Source organism: Bos mutus, chromosome X, assembly GCF_027580195.1.
Source record: "Bos mutus isolate GX-2022 chromosome X, NWIPB_WYAK_1.1, whole genome shotgun sequence".
NCBI classification, from domain to species: domain Eukaryota; kingdom Metazoa; phylum Chordata; class Mammalia; order Artiodactyla; family Bovidae; genus Bos; species Bos mutus.
Genome location: NC_091646.1, coordinates 20,305,749 through 20,328,464, shown reverse-complemented (window position 1 = coordinate 20,328,464; position 22,716 = coordinate 20,305,749). Strand labels below are relative to the sequence as shown.

Here is a 22,716-nt window from a genome sequence, read left to right as displayed (position 1 = left end):
TCCCTTTGTGTTTCAGAGAAGGGGAGAGAAAAGTGACCATACTGAAATGCTCCCAGAACATTCTCTGTAACAAAGGCTTGCTCTCCAAAGGAAACTATGTTGTCAGAGACTTATCTGACCCTCTCTCATCTTCCTCTCATAAGTAAGAGGAGGAAAAAAGTCTAAGAAACTCTTCTACAGATCAGAGGTCAGGGACACTGGTCCATTAAATAAGTAAAATTTATCCATAATATTATAGAATGCATCCCTTCCATTACACCTTATACCAACCACATGAACATGGCTCCAATATAACAATGGTGGATTACAGCTGAGAGAGCTGCAGGATGTGGACTCTGTGAGGAAATTCTTAAGAAACACAAAGATACAGAGAGGGAGGGGAACAAACAAAGAAACTAGGAAAAACTAAAGCCACTAGTACTCACAGAAAGCACAAGCAAAAGAAGAAAAAATAAGTAAGTGGGACTATATCAAACTCCAAAACTTCTGCACAAGTAAAGGAAACTATCAATAAAAAGAAAGGCGACCTATGGAATAGGAGAAAATATTTGCAAGTCATAATCCTATAAGGGGCAATATTCATAATATATAAAGAACTAAACTCAATAGCAAAAAAAAAAAAAAAGCCAAACAATCTGATTTAAAAATGGGTTGAAGAACTGAAAAGACATTTTTCCAAAGAAAACATACAAATGACCAACAGGTACATAAAAAGGTGCTCAGTATCACAAATCATCAGGGAAATACAAATCAAAGCAATAATCAAATCCTACTCATGCTGCTAGGATGGCTATTATCAAAAAGACAAGAGATGCCAAGTGTTGGAAAGGATGTGGAAGAAAGGGAACCCTTGTTCACTATTGCTGGGAATGTAAATTGGTGCAGCTACTATGTAAAACAGTACAGGGGTTCCTCAAAAAATTAAAAATACATCTACCATATGACCCAGCAATTTCACTTCTGGGTATATATCCAAAAACAAAACAAAGCAAAAAAAACTCAATTTAGAAAAGATACATTCACCCCAGTATAGCAGCACTATTTACAATGGCCAAAATATGAAAACAACCTAAGTTTTCATGGGTAGATGAATGGATAAAGAAGCTGTTTTATATAAAACATTTCAGCCCATTTTTAAATCAGATTGTTTGGCTCTTTTTTTTACTATTGAGTTGTGTATACATATATACACACTAATCAGCCATGAGAAAAAGAAATCCTGCCATATCCAACAACATGGATGGACATTAAGGGCATAATGCTAAAGTGAAATAAACCAGACAGAGAAAAGTACTGTATGCTATCACTTACATGTGGAATCTAAGTAAAACATCAAGCTCAAAAAGAGAGAGACAGAGAGAGAGAAACTTGTCATATATAATAGAATTCCCATAAGACTATTGGTGTTTCTCTCAGCAGAATCTTTGCAGGTCAGAAGGGAGAGGGATGATATATCGAAAGTTGTTTTTAATTTTTTTAATTGAAGGATAATTGCTTTACAGAATTTAGTCACTAAGTTATGTCTGACTCTTGTGACCTCATGGACTGCAGCTTGCCACGCTCCTCTGTCCATGAGATTTCCTAGGCAAGAATACTGGAGTGGGTTGCCATTTCCTTCTTCAGGGGAGCTTTCCAACCCAGGGACTGAACCTACATCTCCTGCGTTGCAGGTCGATTTTTTACTGCTGAGCCACCAGTGAAGCCCTATATTGAAAGTACTGAAAGAAAAATACTGCCAACCAATAATATAATATCTGGCATTATTATCCTTTATAAACAAAGGAGAAATAAAGACTTTCCCACATAAACAAAAGCTGGAGACTGTATCACCATTAGATTTGCCTTTACAAGAAATTCTAAAGAGAGTCCTTTAAGTTGAAATTAAGACACTAAACAGCAACACAATAGCGTTTTTATTTATAAAGTCACTGGTAAAGTTAAATATATAAACAAATACAGAATACTATAATACTGTTAGCTATAGTACATAACTTGCTTTAATTCTGGCATAGAAATTAAGAGATAAAAGCATAAAAATAACTATAAAAAGATGCTAATGTAGTGACTCATTGGAAAAGACTCTGATGCTGGGAGGGATTGGGGGCAGGAGGAGAAGGGGATGACAGAGGATGAGATGGCTGGATGGCATCACTGACTCGATGGATATGAGTTTGAGTGAACTCCGGGAGTTGGTGATGGACAGGGAGGCCTGGCGTGCTGTGATTCATGGGGTCGCAAAGAGTTGGACAGGACTGAGCGACTGAACTGAACTGAATGGATATACAATGTAAAAAGATGTATCTTGTGACATCAATAACATAAAGTGGAGGGGAAGTAAAGTGTAGAGTTGTGTGTGTAACTGAAGTCAAATTTTTATCAACTTAAAGGAGATTGTTACGTTTTATGTAAGCCCTGTAGTGATCGTAAAGAAAATGCCTATAGATGATACACAAATGAAAATAAGAAAGGAATCAAAACATGTCACTACACAAAATCAATAAAACATGAAGGAAGACAGCAAGAGACAAAAAAGGCTGCAAGATAAACAGAAAACAATGAACAAAATGGCAATGGTAAGTTCTTCCTTTTCAATAATTACTTTAAATTTAAATGGATTAAAGTCCTCAAAAGATATAAAATAGCTGAATGGATTTTTTTTTAAAGACCCAAATACATGCTGTCTAAAAAAACTCACTTTATTTTTAAAAACAAACTCAGGCTGAAAGCGAAGAGATGGAAAAAGACATTTTATGCAAATAGTAACCAAAAGAGCACAAGGGTGGCCACATTTATATCAGACAAAATAGACCTGATATCAAAAACTGTCAAAAGAGACAAAGAAGGACAAAAAAGTATCACAGTAAAACGATTAACTAACCAAGAAGATATAACAATTAAAATATGTATATATGCAAACAACACCAGAGCACACAAATATATAAAGCAAATATGAACAGACTAAAAGGAGATATAGATAGCAACACAATAATACCAGAGAAATTTAATATTGCACCATCAATAATGGATATAACATCCAGATAAAAAATGACTTGAAAAATGCTTATAGATCATATAGACCTAGCAAACATACATATCAATCTGCCCAACAGAGAAGCATATGCATTCTTTTAGTGCACAGAGACCATTTTCCAGGTTAGGTTATGTGTTATGTTACAAAACAAAACTTAACTTTAAAAATACTGAAATCATACCAAGTATCCTTTCTGATTCCAACAGAATGAAACTAGAAATTACCAGAAAATTGGAAAATCCCCAAATATGTGGAAATTAAACAACACACTCTTGAACAACCAAGGGCCAAAGAAGAAATCAAAAGGGAAATTAGAAAATATCTTCAGACAAATTATAATGAAAATACAACATATCAAAACTTACTGAATGCAACAAAACAATTCTAAAAAGGAAGTTTATAGTGATTAATGCCTATATTAAAAAGAAGAAAGAGCTCAAACAATCTGACTTTACACCTTAAAGAACTAGAAAAAAGAACAACAAACTAGGTCCAAAGTTAGCAGAAGGAAAGAAATAATAAAAACTAGAGCTGAAAAAATAAACAAAATTGACCTTTAGTAGACTAAGGAAAAAGACTCAAATAAATAAAGAAAATTAAATAAGAGACATTACAACTGATGCCATGAAAGTAAAAAGGATCATAAGCAACTACAGGCATACCTCTTTTTATTGCACTTCACTTTATTGTGCTTCACATATATCGTATTTTTTACAAATTGAAAGTGTGTGGCAACCCTGCATCAAGCAAATCTATCAGCACCACTTTTCCAACAGCATCATTTTAAAATTAAGATATGCACATTTTAAAACATGTTAATGCATGCTTAATAGCCTATAGTATAGTGTAAACATAACTTTTATATGCGTTAGGAAACAAAAAAATTTCAGGTGAGTTGCTTTATTGCAGTGGCCTGGACCAAACCTGCAATATCTCCAAGATACGTCTATTCTATGAACAATTATAAACTAACATACTGAATAACATAGAAGAAATAGACAAATTCCTGGAAACATACAGCCTACCAAGACTGAATCATGAAAAAAAAGAAAATTAACACACCACTAATGAGTAAGAAGATTGAATTTGTAATCAAAAACCTCCCAACAAAGGAAAGCCCTGAACCCAATGGCTACACTGCTGAATTCTATCAAACATTTAAAACTGAATTAACACCAATCCTCCTCAAATTTTTTCAAAAAAATTAAAGAGAAAGGAACACTTTCAAACTAATTTTATGAGACCAGCATTACCTTGATACCGGAGCCAGAGAAAGATACCACAAGAAAAGAAAACTACAGACCATTATCCTGATGAATATAGATACAAAAATCCTCGACAAAATATGAGCAAACCAAATTTAATAGCACTTTTTAAAAGCATCATACACCATGAACAAGTGGGAAATATCCCTAGGACACAAAAATGATTTGACATAGAAAAATCAATCAGTGTGATACATCACACTCAAAGGACAAAAGATAAAAATCACATGATAATCTCAAGAGATGCAGAAAAAGCTTGACAAAAATCCAGCATCCTTTCATGATTAAAAAAAAAAAATAAACCACTCGACTAATCACAAACAGAAGGAAATTGCCTCAACATAAGAAGGCAATAGATGAAAAGCACACAGCTAACATACTCAATGGTGAAAAACAGAGCTTTTTCTCTAAGATCAGGAACAAGATGCCTACTGTGGTTACTTCTATTCACATAGTACTGGCTGTCCTAGCCAGACGGGCAAGAAAGAATAACAGAAGGTATCCAAATGGGAAAGGAAGAAGTAAAATGATTTCTGTTCACAGATGACATGATTTTATACATAGAAAACCCTAAAGACGCCACCAAAAAAACTGGTAAAATTGATAAATGAATTCAGTAAAGTTGCAGTATTCAAAATTAACATACATGAATCAGTTGCATTTCTAAACATTAACAATGAATTATCCAAGAAAAAAAGAAACAGAGTAAGAAAGAAGGAAGGAAAAAAGAAAGTAAATAAGTCTCATTCACAATAGCATCAAAAGAATATAATACTTAGGACTAAACATAACCAAAGAGACCAAAGACTTGTACACTGAAAATTACAAAACATTGATGAAAAAATTAAAGAGGGAACAAACAAATGTACAGACATCCCATGTTCACAAATCAGAAGAAATCATTTTGTTAAAATGTCTAGACATCTAAAGTGATCTACTGATTCAAAGTTATCCCTATAAATTCTTAAGGACATTTTTTTTGAGAAAAAGAAAAAATCTCCAAATTCATGTGGAACCAAAATGGACCCCAAATAACCAAAAGAATCTTGAGAAAGAACAAAGCTGGGGGCTTCACACTTGGTTCCAAAACATATTACAAATCTACAGTATTTAAAACAGTATGGTATTGGCACAAAAACAGACAATAGATCAATGGAACAAATAGGAAAGCCCAGAAATAAATCTACGTATATGTATTTGATTGATCTTTGTCCAGGATGCCAAGAATATATGAGAAAAAACTGTTTTAAACAAATGTTACTAGAAAAACTGAACATGCACATCAAAAAAAGAAAGAAAGAAACTGGACCCTTACCTCACACCACACACAAAAATCAACTCAAAGTGGATTCAAGACTTAAACCTAAAACCTGAAACCGTAAAATTCCTAGAAGAAAACAGGAGAAATTCTTTACGATATTGGTCTTAGCAATGATCTCCAAGAGCACAGTTAACAAAAGGAAAAATAGGCAAGTGGAACTACATCAAACTAAAAGCCTTCTTCACAGTAAAGGAAACAATCAAGAAAATGAGAAGGCAATCCATAAAATAGGAAAAAAATATTTGTAATTCATATATTTGATAAAGGGCTAACCTCCAAAACAAATAAGGAACTCCTACAGATCAGATCAGATCAGATCAGTCGCTCAGTCATGTCTGACTCTTTGCGACCCCATGAATCGTAGCACGCCAGGCCTCCCTGTCCATCACCAACTCCCGGAGTTCACTGAGACTCACGTCCATCGAGTGACTATGCCAAAGCCTTTGACTGTGTGGAACTCCTACAACTCAATAGTAAAAATACTAATAACCCAATTTAGAAGTGGGCAAAGGACTTGAATAGACATTTTTTCCTAAGAAGACATACAAATGGTACATGAAAAGATGTTCAATATCACTAATCCTTAGGGAAGTGCAAATCAGAACTATGATGATATTTTATAATAACTATAGATGGAGTATAACCTTTAAAAATTTTGAATCACTATATTGTACACCTGTAACTTATATTAACATTGTACAACTATGCTTCAATTAAAATATTACTTGAGTATTTATTTGAGGAAAACAGATACATGACCCTTACTACATAAGATTGTATACATTTAGGTAAAGAACTGGAGAAGGAAATGGCAACCCACTCCAGTACTCTTCCCTAGAGAATCCTGTGGACAGAGGAGCCTGGTGGGCTGCTGTCTATGGGGTCGCACAGAGTCAGACACGACTAAAGTGACTTAGCATGCATGCATGCATTGGAGGAGGAAATGGCAACCCACTCCAGTATTCTTGCCTGGAGAATCCCAGGGACAGAGGAGCCTGGTGGGCTGCTGTCTATGGGGTCGCAGAGAGTCAGACAAGACTGAAGCGACTTAGCAGCAGCAGCAGGTAAAGAACTGTAAAAACACACACAGAGATACACACACAAACAATGAGACATTCCTTCACATCTGATTAGGATGGTCATTACCAAAAAATAAAGAAAGAGAACTCTGGTGGTGCAGTGGATGAGAGTTCACCTGCCAGTGTGGGGGACACGGGTTTGATCCCTGGTCCAGGAGGATTCCACGTGCCACAAAGCAACTGGGCACCACAAGCACCACAACTACTGAGTCCACGCTCCAGAGCCTGTGCGCTGCAACTACTGAAGCCCACGTGCCTAGACCTATGCTCCGCAACAAGAGAAGCCAGCCCTAGGAGAACCCCGTGCACCACAACTGGAGAGTGGCCCCTGCTCGCCGCAACTAGAGAAGGCCCACGCAAAGCAATGAAGACCCAGTGCAGCCAAAGACAAAGAAATAACTAAAAGTAAGAAAGAAAGACAAATGCTGGCAAAGATGTGAAGACACTGGAATCTTTGTGCACTGTTGGTAGGAATATAAATTGGTGCACCACAGTGGAAAACAGTATGGAAATTCCTCAAAACACTGAAAATAGAACTACTATTTAATCCAGCAATCCAACTTTTGGGTATTTATCCAAATAAATTGAAATGATAATCTCAAAGAGACATTTGCATTCCCATGTTTGCTGAGGCATTATTTACAATAGCCAAGTTGTGAAAACAATCTAAGTGTCCATGATGATGAATGGATAAAGAAATGTACTATGTACATGCCTATCTCTTTAAACAGAAGGAAATACTGTCATATGTGAAAATATAAATGAACTTTGAGGACATTATGCTAAGTGAAATGTCAGTCACAGAAACACATTACATGATTCCATTTATATAAGGTTATCTACGTTAGTCAAATTCATAAAAGCAGGAAGTAAAATGGTGATTTCCAGGAGCTGAGGTAAGGGAAAAATGGGGAGTTACTCTTCAATGGATATAAAGTTTCAGGTACAAAAGATTTAAAGTTCTAGAGATCTGCTGTACAAAATTGTGCTAATGATTAACAGTGCTGTTCTGTACACTTAAAAATTTGTTAGGAGGATAGATGTCATGTTATACAGTTGTTTGTTTGTTTGTTTTACACAATAAAAATAGAAGGAAAAAAAGTGGAAGCAAAATTAAAACTTTCTCAGGCAAACAAAAACTGAGGGAAATTGTCACCAGTAGATTTTCTATCAAATATTTGTAAGAGAAGTATTTCAGAGAGAAGGAAACTTGGATCTACATAGAAAAGGAAGAGTGTCAGAGAATAAATGCAGGTAAAATAGAATCTTTTTTTCATATTTTTAATAGAACTAGTCAAAGTAATAATAGCAACAATATATTGAGTGATTTTACATTATGAATAAATGAAATGAATGAGGATAATAAGAGATGAGGGGGAAGAACTGATAATACTCCAAGTTCTGCTAAGTCACTTCAGTCAGTGTCTGACTCTGTGCGACTCCATAGACAACAGCCCACCAGGCTCCCCCGTCCCTGGGATTCTCCAGGCAAGAATACTGGAATGGGTTGCCATTTCCTTCTCCAATGCATGAAAGCGAAAAGTGAAAGGGAAGTTGCTCAGTCGTGTCTGACTCCTAGCGACCCCATGGACTGCAGCCTACCAGGGCTCCTCCACCCATGGGATTTTCCAGGCAAGAGTACTGGAGTGGGGTGCCATTGCCTTCTCTGAGTTACTACTTGTGAAATGGTAAGTGTTATGTGAGTAGTTGTTGTAAGTCTGTCAGAGTAGTTGTAAATGGATATTCAAGCTCTAGGGAAATCACTAAAATTCTTCCTAAAAGAGAAGAGAAAAATGAAATCATACAAAATATTTAACTAAAACCAGAGAAGGTAGTACAAGGGGGATAGCAAAGAAAGAACAAGTGCAATGAATAGAAAACAGTTACAACATTTTAGATATTAACCCAACTATAATAATAATCATCACTTTAAATATGAATGGTCTAAATATGCCATTTAAAAGATAGAGACTTTCAGAGTGGATTAAAAAGCAAGACTCAATTATATATTGTCTACAAGACACAGATTACAAAGCAAAGGAATGGAAAAAGACATTAAGAGTAATCAAAAGATAGCTGGACTAGCTATGTTAATTTCAGAAAAAGCTGATTATCAGAACATGGAAAATTATCAGGGATAAAGAGAGAGAATTACATGAAGATAAAAAGGCCATCTCTCCAACAAGATAAAGCAATCCTTAACACAAATGCCTCTAACAAAAGAACATCAAAACACTTGAGGGAAAAGAAAGTGATAGAACTGGAAGGAGAAATAGATGGCTCCACTATTATACTCCATCCCTCTATCAGTATCAGTAAATTCAGCAGGTCAAAAATGGATAAGGATGTAATTGAAAAGAATAGTATCATTAATCTAGTTGATCTAATCAACATTTATTGAAAAATTGATTCAACAACAGCAAATACAAATTCTTAAGTTCACATGAACATTCACAAAGATAGATCCAATTCTGGGACATAAAATACATTGCAACAGATTTATAAGAATAGAAATCAACAAATGGTGCTGGGACAATTGGATCAGTTCAGTTCAGTCGCTCAGTCATGTCTGACTCTTTGCAACCCCATGGACTGCAGCACACCAGGCTTCCCTGTCCAGCACCAACTCCCAGAGTTTACTCAAACTCATGTCCATTGAGTCGGTGATGCCATCCAACCATCTCATCCTCTGTTGTCCCCTTTTCCTCCCACCTTCAATCTTTCCCAGCACTAGGATCTTTTCCAATGAGTCAGTTCTTTGCATCAGGTGACCAAAGTATAGGAGTTTCAGCTTCAGCATCAGTCCTTCCAATGAATATTCAGGACTTATTTCCTTTAGGATGGACTGGTTGGATCTCCTTGCAGTCCAAGGGACTCTCAAGATTCTTCTCCAACACCACAGTTCAAAAGCATCAATTCTTTACCACTTAGCTTTCTTTATAGTCCAACTCTCACATCCATACATGACTACTGGAAAAACCATAGCTCTGACTAGACGGACCTTTGTTGGCAAAGTAATGTCTCTGCTTTTTAATATGCTGTCTAGGCTGGTCATAATTTTTCTTCCAAGGAGCAAGTGTCTTTTAATTTCATGGCTGCAGTCACCATCTGCAGTGATTTTGGAGCCCCCAAAAAAGTCTGTCACTGTTTCCATCGTTTCCCCATCTATTTGCCATGAAATGATGGGACCGGATGCCATGATCTTAGTTTTCTGAATGTTGAGTTTTAAGTCAACTTTTTCACTTTCCTCTTTCACTTTCATCAAGAGGCTCTTTAGTTCTTTGCTTTCTGCCATAAGGGTGGTATCATTTGCATATCTAAGGTTACTGATATTTCTCCCAGCAATCTTCATTCCAACTGTGCTTCATCCAGTCCAACATTTCTCATGACGCACTATATAAGCAGGGTGACAATATACAGCCTTGATGTACTCCTTTCCCGATTTGGAACCAGTCTGTTGTTCCATGTCCTAACAGACAGTTCTAACTGTTGCTTCTTGATTTGCATACAGATTTCTTAGGAGGCAGGTCAGTTGGTCTGGTATTTCTGTCTCTTTAAGAATTTTCCACAGTTTGTTGAGATCCACACAGTCAAAGGCTTTGGCATAGACAATAAAGCAGAAGTAGACGTTTTTCTGGAACTCTCTTGCTTTTTTGATGATCCAGCGGATGTTGGCAATTTGATCTCTGGTTCCTCTGCCTTTTCTAAATCCAGCTTGAACATCTGGAAGTTCACAGTTCACATACTGTTGAAGTCTGGCTTGGAGAATTTTGAGCATTACTTTGCTAGCATGTGAGATGAATGCAATTGTGCAATAGTTTGAGCATTCTTTGGCATTGCCTTATTTGGGATTGGAATGAAAACTGACCTTTTCCAGTCCTGTGGCCACTGCTGAGTTTTCCAAGTTTGCTGGCATATTGAGTGCAGCACTTTCACAGCATCATCTTTTAGGATTTGAAATAGCTCAACTGGAATTTGATCACTTCCACTAGCTTTTTTCATAGTGATGCTTCCTAGGCCCACTTGACTTTGCATTCCAGGATGTCTGGCTCTAGGTGAGTGATGACACCATTGTGATTATCTGGGTCATGAAGATTTTTTTGTATAGTTCTTCTGTGTATTCTTGCCACCTCTTCTTAATATCTTCTGCTTCTGTTAGGTCCATACCATTTCTGTCCTTTATTGTGCCTATCTTTGCATGAAAAGTTCCCTTGGTATCTCTAATTTTCTTGAAGAGATCTCTAGTCTTTCCCATTCTATTGTTTTCCTCTATTTCTTTGCATTGATCACTGAGGAAGGCTTTCTTATCTCTCCTTGCTATTCTTTGGAACTCTGCATTCATATGGGTATATCTTTCCTCTTCTCCTTTGCCTTTTGCTTCTCTTCTTTTCACAGCTATTTGTAAGGCCTCCTCAGACAAACATTTTGCCTTTTTGCATTTCTTTTTCTTAGGGATGGTCTTGATCACTGCCTCCTGTACAATGACACGAACGTCCATCCATAGTTCTTCAGGCACTCTGTCTATCTAATTCTAATCTAAGATCTCATCCCTTGAATCTATTTGTCACTTCCACTGTATAATCGTAAGGGATTTGATTTAGGTCATACCTGAATGGTCTAGTGGTTTTCTCTGCTTTCTTATCCACATACAAAAAATGAAACTGGACTCCTACCTCACATCATATGTAAAAATTAGCTCAAAAAAGATTAAAGAGCTAAATTAAAGAGCTGCTGCTGCTAAGTTGCTTTAGTCGTGTCCAACTCTGTGCGACCCCATAGATGGCAGCCCACCAGGCTCCCTCGTCCCTGGGATTCTCCAAGCAAGAATACTGAAGTAGGTTGCCATTTCCTTCTCCAATGCATGAAAGTGAAAAGTGAAAGTGATGTCGCTCAGTCGTGTCTGACTCTTAGCGACCCCATGGACTGCAGCCTACCAGGCTCCTCCGTCCATGGGATTTTCCAGGCAAGAGTACTGGAGTGGGGAATTAAAGAGCTAATACTATAAAATTCTTAGAAAGGCATATCTTCATAGCCTAGGCAATAATTTTAGGCAATAGATTAGATTAGGCAATCTATTAGGCATAGATTAGGCAACAGTTTTTTAGATATAACACCAAAATATAAGCAAAATAGATAAAATAGATATATCAGACATCATCAAAATTAAACAAAATAAAAATTTTTGTGCTTCAAAAGATAGCATCAAGTGAGTAAAAAGAAAACCCACAAAATGGGAGAATTTTTTTGCAAATCACACATTGGATAAGAGTATATAAAGAAGAATGTACAAAGAAATATTGCCACTCAAAAATGAAAAGATGAATTAACTCACATAAAAAATGGACAAATGATTTGAGTAGATGTATTTCCACAGAAGATATTAAAATAGCCAAGAAGCACAGGAAATATCATTAGCCCTTAGAGAAATGGAAGGTGACTGCTACTAGTAAGGGGTTTCTTTTGAGGGTGATGGAAATATTCTGGACCTAAACAGAGATGATGGTTGCACAACATTATATATACACAACCACTGAGTTATACATTTTTAAATGGTGAATTTATGGTATGTTAATCATATCTCAATAACGAGACAAGTAACCCAATTTAACAACAGGTGAAGGATCCGAATAGACATTTCCCCAAATGAAGGTACACCAATTGCCAACAAGCACATGAAAGATGCTCAGCATCATGAGTCACTAGGGAAATGCAAATCAATGTCACAATAAGGTATCATTTCATACCCTTTAGGAAGGCTATCATCTATAATCAAAAAGACTAATGATAACAAATGTTGGTGAGGATGTGGAGAAAGTATTAGTAGGAATATAAATTGGTGCAGCCACTTGGAAAAGTCTCACAGTTCCTCTAAAAGTAAAACAGAGTTCCTGTATGTCCCACCAATTTCACTCCTAGGTATCTACCCAAAAGAAATGAAAACATGTCCACACAAAGACTTGTACATGAACCTTCATAATAACACCATTCACAATCCATATGTCCACAAGCTGGTGAATGGAAGACCAATATGTGGTATTCATACAATGGAATGTTTTTCATTATATGACAATTTAAAAAGCAGTGTACTGATAAGTGCAACAGCACTGATGAATCTTGAAAACATTATGCTGAGTGAAAGAAGCCAGACACAAAAGGCCATACGTTGTGTGATTTCACTTAAATGAAATGTTCAGTATAAGCAAATCCATAGCGACCTAACGTATTTCAGTGGTTGCCTTGGTCTGGCAATGGAGAGTCACTGCTAATGAGTATGGGTTTGTTTGGAGAATGATGAAAATCTTCTAATATTGATCATGGTGATGGTTGCACAATTCTGAATTTACTTAACACTTTAAATGGGTGAATTGTATAGTATGTGAATTATATCTCAATAAAGCTGTTATATTAAAAAGGAAATGGTAACATTTTATTTCTTAAGTACATAAGTGTTCATTTTATGATAATCCTTTAAATTTGCATTTAGAGTATTCTCTTTGTAGGTGAAACACATGCCTCCATAAAAACATTGTTTTAGAAGTCTGACAGACCTGGATTCTAATTCGGGCTCAACCACTTAACAATTATGAGTACTTGGGCAAATTACTTAACCTTCCAATGTCTTATCTGTAAAGCAGAGATGGTAATAATAGTAACTCTATCATAGGCGTTTACATCATGTGCTTGGCACATTGTCAGTGTTATTATTAGCTCTAAGCAGTTGAGCCACTTGCCTAAATAATCCAGAGTCACGGCTTCTTTCTTTAAACTCCAACGTCCATATTTGCTATTTCATAAAAATTCACAACTTTCATCAGGGAAGTAAAACTGACCTCCAAGGAGAACCTACTGAATTCTACCTTCAAAATGCCCTTACATAACAGCTCTATAAAGCCAATCAAGCCCTTCACAAAACAGAACAAAACCGAAGTTTCCATCACTTTCTGAGGGTTGGTGTCAACTAGCGTTCCAGGTTGGCTCTGGGAGTTCAAGTCAAATTAAGAGAAAAGTCTTTTCTGTCTTGAGCAGCCTCCAGAATCATGTTGGTCTGAATCTAGACTCTGAGTTCACTCATAAGAGCCTCTGCGTGTTGTTCTTCCTATTGTCTCACCTGGATTTCTAGCACACAGTTTCAAAGTCAAAACTGTCTTCAAGCCTATCCTACAGAATCCTGGTCCCGATGACTGTATCAGTGAATGTGTCAAGGATGAGTTGTCAGAGGGTAAGGAAGGGCAGGAGAGACATGAGCTCAGCTGGATCCCTTGTCAGGACGCTTAAAGGAGACAGTGTTCTGCTGTTCTCCATGCATCCAAAAGCTTATATTCATGTATAATTATAATCCGAGATCTTTGCTAAAAGTACGTGACACATAATTTCATGTCTAAGAATCTACGCTCCATGAGGGAAGGGACCTTCTCTTCCCTGTTCACAGCTGGATCCCCATCAGCTACTATAGGACTTTGCACATAGTAGGTGCTCAATAAATTATCTGTTACATGAATGGGCAATAAAACCATATAACAATGAATCGATTTCTGGTATGACGTAAAGGGATAATCAAGAGTTCGGAGGGAGACTCTAGATTTCCAAATAGGTAGTCTGAGGAAAAGGTATCATTGCAAAACAGCTTTTGGAGGGAAATGTTAATAATTTACCTGTGCTGGGTGAGCACATTTACAGCTGAAGGATGATTTGCACAGTAAGCCAGATACATAGATTTAAAATGAGGCATGAGGCTCAGAAGACAACCACCTACTTTGTGTTGGTTTTCTGGAAACCTGTAAGTAAAACAAGTAGAACACACAATGTAATAGAGAAAACAAGATAAAGGAAGGTGATTTATACTAAACCTGGCAACATGCAAACCTTTTGAATTCTTTTGCCAAAGTTAAAAAGAAACTTCTATATTATAACCATTTTATCTATGAAATGCAAGTTCTTGGCCACTGCTTTAAACCCCAGCCACCAAACATAGCTCCAATACATAGAGTCAGATACTTATTTTGCATTAATAGGGGTTTTAAGATGCTTATTCAAATTACAATATTCAAATTTAGCCAGACACACTAAAAATACTCTTGATTAATTTACATGAAGTTCAAGTACAGATAGTTTAGTTGGTAAAAAATCTGCCTGCAATGCAAGACCCTGGTTCGATTTCTGGGTTGGGAAGATCCACTGGAGAAGGGATAGGCTACCCCCTCCAGTATTCTTGGGCTTCCCTGGTGGCTCAGCTGGTAAAGAATCCACCTGCAATGTGGGAGACCTGAGTTCGATCCCTGGGTTGGGAAGATCCCCTGGAAAAAGGAACGGCTACTCACTCCAGTCTTCTGGCCTGGAGAATTCCATGGACTGTATAGTCCATTAGGTCACAAAGAGTCGGATATGATGGAGCAACTTTCACTTCACTTCACTTTAAGTACAGACAAAACTAACTGAATCCAGAAATGACACATCAAAAAGAAGTGTTATGTAGTCTTGGTGGCAGTTGCTAGGCAAGGTGACATCCAGATGTTTAAAATTACAAGTCACCTATCTTAGTTTGCAAAAAACTCAGAAAAACACAAGAAAAAAATTACTTGGAATTCCACCATTCAGAGATACCGATTATAATAATTTTGGCTTATTCTTTGGACTCTTCTATGTATTTCTCTATAAAATGGAAAACAAAGATGACAAATCTAGATGGCAATCTGCTCTTAGTCACCACCTTTCCATACCAATCATCTGGATCCCTACAGCATTTGGAGTGGCTCTTGAGGTCTCCTTGTGAGGGCTCTCACCAGCTTCCTCCGTGGACAACCACTTGTGCTTCACTAAGTTCAAGAAACAGGCAATTGCCCCCAAGTTCCCTATAGACAACAAAAGTCACCAATGTCTGAGATCCACCACTTGGACAACTAATCTTGCTCCAGAAGTAAATTGCTTGATGATCATCACAGTTCACTCTGCAGTATGAAGTTGAACACCTCAATGATCTAGCTAGCCTTCAATGATGTATTATGCTTCACATAAAGGTATTACTTGGAAAAGTAATTCGCTATGTACAAATTATCATCTAATAGATGATAAAGGCATCATCTATAGTCAGTTTAGACCTTATTTGTCAACATAATTCTTAAATAAAGCCAGAAGTAATTGACTAGATGTAGAACACTGAGAAGCAACTAGTGGTCTGACACTGTGAATACCACCACCTAGTGAATTTTCTCTGTTGTTGTTATTGTAGAGTTGCTCAGTCATGTCCAACTGTTTTGCGACCCCATGGACTGTATGTAGCCTGCCAGGCTCCTCTGTCCATGGGATTTCCCAAGCAAGAATACTGGAGTGGGCTGCCATTTCCTTCTCCAGGGGCTCTTCCTGACCCAGGGATTGTACCCCAATCTCCCACTGTGCAGGCAAAGTCTTTATCACTGAGCCACCAGGGAAGTCCAGATTTTCTCTGTACTGGGGCAATTTACTAAAGTTGTAATAAATGTATAAATGCATAAATACAAAGTACCCATATCTAAGACAACAGTCAAAAGAAAACAAAACACACATTTAAAAAACCCAATGTTGCTAGCTATCTTAATGGCAATGTGAGACACTTACTTTGAACATTCTTCCAAGGCTTGGCAGAGCGTCTGTTGAAATGTACATACTTCCTCGAAGTTTCCCAATAAAGATGTAAACTCCACAGTACTCAGACTGAAAAATAGATATATGCAGCTTCAGTGAAGAGAACTTGGGGATGACTTGAGCTATCTCTCTCTAGTCTGGTTAGGTGACAGTTTGCTAGTAACTGGCAAATGGGACAAAGGAAGCAATTCTTATATTTTAACTTTTGCTTCTGAATTGACACCAACTCTGTGGTCTTAAGCAACTTTCTAAAACTTCTTTCCTTGGTTTCCTTTTCTACAACAAGAATAATGATCGTAAAGAAATGAGTGTTTACAAGGGACATTAGGTATTTTACAAAGCGAGGAGTAAATGAGTAACAAGTGCTTAACATCTGAGCATTGACAGAGAACAGATTGGTGGTTGCCAAAGGTGGGGAGAAGGGGTGGGTGGAATGGATTACGGTGGTCAAAAGGTTCAAGCTTCTAGTTATAAAATAAGGAAGGCATAGGGATGGAATGTATGGCATGGTGACCACAGTCAATAATACTGTACTGCATATTGGAAAGTTTCTGAGAGAGTAGGTCTTAAAAGTCCTCATCACAAGAAAAAAATTTTGTAACTATGTGTGATGATAAATGTTAACTAGATTTACTGTAGTGATTATTTCACAATATATACACATACTGAATCATTACACTGTACATCTGAACTAATATAATGTTTACATGTCAACTCTATCTCAATAAAAAATAAATAAGAGTCTAAAGTAGGTAGAATACATCACAGTTGGGAATAAGTGTAAAAACTTTTGAATTCTCTCCCTGAGAGGAGCTGGGACAGTAATTGGAAGATATTATATATGCCATATAAGGCACAAGGAAAAAGAGCAAAATCCGGCTTCTCTTAAATTAAAAGGCTCATAAATCAACTCAAGGAAATCTGGAGAGGAAGTAGGAGGGAAGAAATAGTACTGATGTGTGTGTTTGTTTTTGGAATGGACTAGAATCAAACAAAGACAAACTGAACAATTTTATCCATCACCTCTGTACTAAGAATTTTCTCATCTTTTCTTCTCATATCGAAAAAAAAAAAAAAAGGAGCCAACATTAGTATAGCACTTAACACTGAGGTAAGCATTTTACAAATAACAACTTGTCTTAACCTTACAACAACTTTATGAGATAGATACTATCGCTGTCTCCATTTTACACATAAGGAAACCCACACACAGAGAGGTTAGGCAAATCAGCCAAAGTCACAAAGCCAGCGAATGGTGAAGCCAGAAGTTGAACTCAAACATTCTAGCTCCAGAGTAAATGCTTCTACTTTTTGAGAGAAAACTTTTCTGAAGATTGACTTAAAAGGCCAACGTCTGCCACACGTTATTTCTCCTTAATATAATAATACTAGGGGAGGGTTTCCAGGAGAGTAACTTTTGCTGACAAAGAAAAGGAAGACCCAAACAGACGTTACCAGTAACCCCCAGAGTATAAAAAGCACCCAGTTCCTACCCTCTGATGCCCTCCTGAACCACAAGCTGAAAAACCCCTCTCATGGGTGTCAAAAGTGAAACCGTTTAGGCAGCTTTCCTGGCTGTTGCTCCCCTAGAGCAGCAGGAACTTGACTGAGCACTTAGCTGGGCCCTTCAGGATTAAACAGTAAACAGTCTGCTTTGCTCAAATCACTTCGGGGTCGACAAGGCAGAACCAATGGAAAGTGACTGTAAGTGCATTTCGAATTTCCGTGGAACAGTGCGGTTCTGGCTCGGTTCTCTCACCTCCTCTGCCCTGGCTCTTTTCCTTTCTTTTGTCTAGTTCTTGATTGCTCATCAATCACTCCTTTATTTGAAGTCTTACCATCTCTGCTGTCAGCTTTAACACATCAGTTTCCCTCTCCTCCTCTGCCTGTCACCTCTAGAACACAGACCCACATTTCACTCAGTGGCAGGAGATACAGCAGGTTGAATCTGGCCACTGACTGACCATGTGATGGGCAGGGCAGTGAGCCTCTTTGGGATTTGGTTTTCTTATTTATTCAATGAGGAAAGTCATTTCTTCCAGGGCACTAGACCCAATGATTCACTGAAGTTCCATTCAGCTCTAAGAACTATGATTCACAGAGCACTTCATATTTTACAAAATATTAACAAAAGCTACTTTGTTGTTGATCATTTAAACTCTGACAAAACACAGGAATACAAAATCCTTTCATACTGAAGTAGGATTCCCACAGTGTCATGAAAATAACCAAGTGGGAAATTTAATAGGACATTATGTCTAAGCAAGAATGGTTTAGAAAAAGGGAGAAAATAGTGAAATACATCATTAAACTTATTTAAGCTAGAAGCCAACAATTTAGGTAATTGTTTGGCAAAAAATATACTCAAACTGAAGTAAAAGAAGAGGCTTCTGTCCTCCACTCTACATATCAACTGCTAAATTTTCTATTTGACTTAAATCATAATCTCTAGGAAAGTTTAATCCATTAAAAACACACAAATGCAGTTGGACATTATTTGTTACAAGCACCAAAAAAATGAGTGGTCAACAGTTTTATTTTGTGAAAAGTAAGTTTGCAATTCAGGCCTTCGGATTTCCACGATCAGAATAAGGTTTGAATGTTGGATTGTGAAAAACATTCTAACATCTCTTTCTCATTCACTTTGGCCTGGGTGAAATACTGGCTTGAATGGCTCTTAGGAACACTCACAAAATGCCACACTTTTTCCACTCTCAGAGCATGGGAAAGAGTTTCTGCTCTGGCAAGCAAAGGTCACAGCAAGCAGAAGAATTTCCAGTATCTGTGCTTTTTGCATAAAAACATCAGCAAGCCCTTTTTCTGGAAAGTAAAACCAAATATATCCCTTTAAAAATGGACAAGACAAAAATGGTGACAGACAGAAAAGCAGACCGACCCATTCCCGCCACAGCCAGGAGAGAGAAAGCCGAGCTCCCCAAAAGCAACATCTTGCGTAATTTCTGTTGCCTTGACCATGTTCTTGGCAACCTGTGATCTGCGGAAATTCTTCTAAAGGGCAAAATCAATTATTCAGTGACATAAGAGTAATGACTCCATATGCTGACATTATCTTGCTTTGCTTAGTGAGGGGTTTAAAATATAAAACTTACTTGTTATTGGACTGCAGGGGTCTTAAGTAAGTCACAAGAAGAGACTGAAGTTCTTTAGCATAATCTTTTTCAGTGTCCAAGATATTCTGTAACACCTATGGAGAAACAAAGATCAAGGTATTGTCATTGTCAGAAAAGTCCAAAATAAAATACAGTTTTAGATCTTTTTATCAAATTATAAGAAAGAAAAGTCCTATTTACTCAGGTTAGCAGTGTGAGTAAGGAACACAAAATCTGAATGCATTCTAGCAAACTAAAAATTGCATGGCAATTGGTTATATTGCATAACTCATACATGTTTTTTCAGAATTACCTTTACTTGGAGGGGCCCTACCATTTACACAGTATGGCTCAGAATGCTTTTGTGTGCTTTAAATTATTTTATCCTCAGTAAAAGTCTCAGCTAACAAAGGATCATCATTTCCATTTTATGGCTGAGAAGACTGAGACCAACTACCCCAAGACATAGAGATTCAATGTCAGGATAATTTCACGATAACTGATATCAAACAACAAAACAGAGTTTTTTAAATGATGTTTTTGAGAAGATCTTTAGGTGACAAAATCTGAGGACACTGAATTTTTAAGCAGGGTTAAAACTGGTTTTTTAATTAAAAGTAAAAAGTGCCAGTATAAACATTTCAAAGAGAAAAAGAAGCTGAAATGTGAGGAATTAAATGAGGGAAATGATGCTTACCAGTATTATTAATGATAGCCCAAAGAAAATCCTCTAGGCAAAATAATCAATAAATAGGTCCACAGTTTCTCTTCCACCACCAGCCCTGGAGTCATGCCCCATTTCCCAGCCTTTTCTGGAGGCAGCTACAACCTTCATTCCAAGTTCTTAGAGATCCACCAAGCTAACATTTTGGTGTACTTTCTCATATCTCCTAATCCATTCAACACAAATTTACTGTCTATGTGGTGACAGGGCTTCCCTTGTGGCTCAGCTGGTAAAGAATCCGCCTGCAATGCGGGAGAACTGGGTTCGATCACTGGGTTGGGAAGATCCCCTGGAGAAGGGAAAGGATACCCACTCCAGTATTCTGGCCTGGAGAATTCCATGGACAGTCCATGGGGTCGCAAAGAGTCGGACATGACTGAGCAACTTTCACTATGTGGTGACAAAGGCCATACCTGCCCTCAGGGAGTTTCTACTCTATCTGCAGGGGGAGACATTAAACAGGGGGCTCACAAGACCACGTGAAGCATTCTTAGCCAGGAGAAGCCCTTTAACCTACCAACATGCCAGACATGTACTCACAAGACAGGGCATGATGATCTGCTTTTAAAAGGTGGAATGGAAAAACCACCTGGAGGTCCAGGCAGCTGTGGTTTGTTTTGAAACAACTGAACTGAAGGGTGGTCGTCCAGGCTCTGCTACCAATGAGCAGGTTGCTTCAGTGTTAAGGTTTCACTTGCCTCATCTCAGATTGTGACATTTCACCTACCTCAGGGACCATTGTGAAGAGGTAAGGGAGACACTGTACGTGTAGGTGCTGGGTGAGTTGGGAAACAGTCCCTTCCAATTTAAATGGTTAAAAAAAAGGTTCCTCAATGGCAGTTATTGACATTTCAGAGCAGATCACTCTTTGTTGTGAGGGGATGCCCTGTGCACTGCAGGATGTTTAGCAACATCACTGGAATCTACCCGTCAGATGTCAGCTGCACGCCACCCCCTGCCCAAGTATGACAATCAAAAATGTGCCCACTCAATGCCAAATGTCACCTGAAGGGCAATATCACCCCTGGCCGACAAGGACATGGGCTATAGGGGTGGCCCCAATGAGTTGTAGCCCCTCCTCCCAGCCACTCACGTCTACTTTCAGTTTCTCTGTTCCTTAAAGAGGAATGCCTACTCTAAAAATAAGCGTGCATCTAGGGGCCTGGACGTACCAGTGTGCTGTGAAATTAACCCACCTAATGGAATAGAAATGTTACCCCTACAGGAAGTCAACGCACAACAAAGGAAATTAGAAACTATCTTGAGATGAATTTAAAAAAAAAACACAACATAAAACACTTGTACGATGCAGTTAAAACAGTGCTTGGAGACGGTAAATAGCTATACATGCCTATATCAAAAAAGAAGAAACAGGACTTCTGGTTTCCACTCCAGCATTTAAGGCATTTGCTAGTCCATCCTAAAAATTACTCCATCCTAAAAACAAGCAAATAGCTTTTTAAAAAATGGCTAAAAGAACTTTACTTACATTTGTCAGGGAATTGAGGTCACAAGGGAAAAATGATACACTCAAAATTAGAGAAACAGACAAGCAGATAGAGATCATATCTTGCTGGAGCAGAAAACCATGAGAAGCCTCCACAGGAATGGGAAGCAAGGTAGGAAAACGTGAACTATAATTGATGAGTTGCTGGAGGCTCACTTTGCTGTACACCTTAAACTAACAACACGAACATTGTTAATCAACTATACCCCAATATAAAATAGTTTTTAAAGAGATATTTTTTAAAAAGTGGTGCTGGGACCACTGGATAAGTACATGCAAAGAAAGAACTTGCACTCCTACTTCACATCATATTAAAAAACTAACTCAAAATGGATGCTGGAGTTAAAATTACAAAACCCTGAGAAGAAAACAGAAGAGGAAATCTTCCTGACCTTGGATTTGGCAATGGATTGTTGGATGACACCAAAAGCACAAGCAACAAGAGACTAAAGATGGATAAATTTAAATTCATGAAAATTAAAAACTTTTATGTATCAAAGGACATTGTTTAGTTGCTAAGTCATGTCCAACTCTTTTGCAACCCCATGGTCTATAGCCCGCCGGCTCCTCTGTCCATGGGATTCCTCAGACAAGAATACTGGAGTGGATTCATGGCAATGTATGGCAAAACCACTACAATATTGTAAAGTAGTTAGCCTCCAATTAAAATGAATAAGATTATTTAAAAAATTAAAAAAAAAGAATACTGGAGTGGGTTGCCATTTTCTTCTCCAGGGGGTCTTCCCAACCCAGGGATCAAACCCATGTCTCCTGTGTCTCCTTTGGATTCTTTACCACTGAGCCACCAGAGAAGCTCACCAAAGGACATTGTCAAGAAAAAGACAACCTACAAAATGGGGGAAATATTTACAAATAATGTATTTGAAAAGGGTCTACTATTCAGAATTTATAACTCAACAATAAAAGTAATCAATTAAAGTTGGCAAAGGATTTAAATAGACATCTTGCCAAAGAAGATATACAAATGGCCAACATGCACATAAAGAGATAGTCAACATAGTTAACCACTGCTGCTGCTGCTGCTAAGTCGCTTCAGTCGT

General features: G+C 37.6%; 1 protein-coding gene across 9 annotated transcripts in view; it reads right to left on the bottom strand.

Annotated features, from left to right (window-relative positions):
- Nucleotides 1-22,716, bottom strand: part of ARHGEF6 (Rac/Cdc42 guanine nucleotide exchange factor 6) — a 117,323-nt gene that overhangs the window by 35,978 nt on the left and 58,629 nt on the right. For all 9 annotated transcript variants that reach the window (XM_070366211.1, XM_070366204.1, XM_070366205.1 and 6 more), the window contains 3 exons: nt 19,425-19,519; nt 16,288-16,383; nt 14,349-14,471 (listed from right to left, as the gene is read on the bottom strand). In XM_070366211.1, the coding sequence (XP_070222312.1) occupies nt 14,349-14,471; nt 16,288-16,383; nt 19,425-19,519 (314 nt within the window). The remainder of the gene's footprint in view (nt 1-14,348; nt 14,472-16,287; nt 16,384-19,424; nt 19,520-22,716) is intronic.